Source organism: Oryx dammah, unplaced genomic scaffold (assembly GCF_014754425.2).
Source record: "Oryx dammah isolate SB20612 unplaced genomic scaffold, SCBI_Odam_1.1 HiC_scaffold_13, whole genome shotgun sequence".
Taxonomy (NCBI): domain Eukaryota; kingdom Metazoa; phylum Chordata; class Mammalia; order Artiodactyla; family Bovidae; genus Oryx; species Oryx dammah.
This window is the reverse complement of record NW_024070197.1, coordinates 2,293,582-2,294,186: the sequence shown is the minus strand read 5'-3', so window position 1 is coordinate 2,294,186 and position 605 is coordinate 2,293,582. Positions and strand designations below refer to the sequence as shown.

The following is a 605-nucleotide window of genomic DNA, read 5'->3' as shown; positions in this document are numbered from 1 at the left end:
GGGGGGGGGGGAGAGTGGAAAGAGGAAGGGAGGAGGGGAGAGAATGGAGGAGGGGGAGGGGAGGGGCGGGGAGAGAATGGGGGGAGGGGAGGGGAGAGAATGGGGGAGGGGGCGGGGCGGGGCGGGGCGGGATGAGGCAGGGAGAAGGCGGACCCCGACCCTCCCACCTCGTCGTCCCGCAGACGAGCTGCCGCGCCCGTCGCTGGTGGCGCTGCCCGCGCCGGTGGTGGCGCCCGGGGCCAACGTGAGCCTGCGCTGCGCCGGCCGCCTTCGGGGCATGAGCTTCGCGCTGTACCGCGAGGGCGAGGCGGCCCCGCTGCAGTACCGGGACTCGGAGCAGCCCTGGGCCGACTTCCCGCTGCTCGGCGCCCACGCGCCCGGCACCTACACCTGCTACTACCACACGCCCTCCGCCCCCTACGTGCTGTCGGCGCGCAGCGAGCCGCTGGTGGTCCGCGCGGACGGTGAGCGGCCGGCCCTCCGCCCCCAGACCCGGGGGTCCAGACCGCACACCTGCTCCCCCAGACCCGGGACTGCAGGCCCCCCGCCTTTCCCCCATCAGACCCGGGGGTCCGGGCCCCCCGCCCCTCCCCCATCAGACCCGG

General features: G+C 76.4%; 1 protein-coding gene across 1 annotated transcript in view; it reads left to right on the top strand.

Moving 5' to 3' along the window:
• Positions 1-605, top strand: part of OSCAR (osteoclast associated Ig-like receptor) — a 6,126-nt gene that overhangs the window by 4,599 nt on the left and 922 nt on the right. Inside the window, exon 4 of the mRNA XM_040251842.1 lies at positions 183-464. Coding sequence (XP_040107776.1) covers positions 183-464 — 282 coding nt within the window. The remainder of the gene's footprint in view (positions 1-182; positions 465-605) is intronic.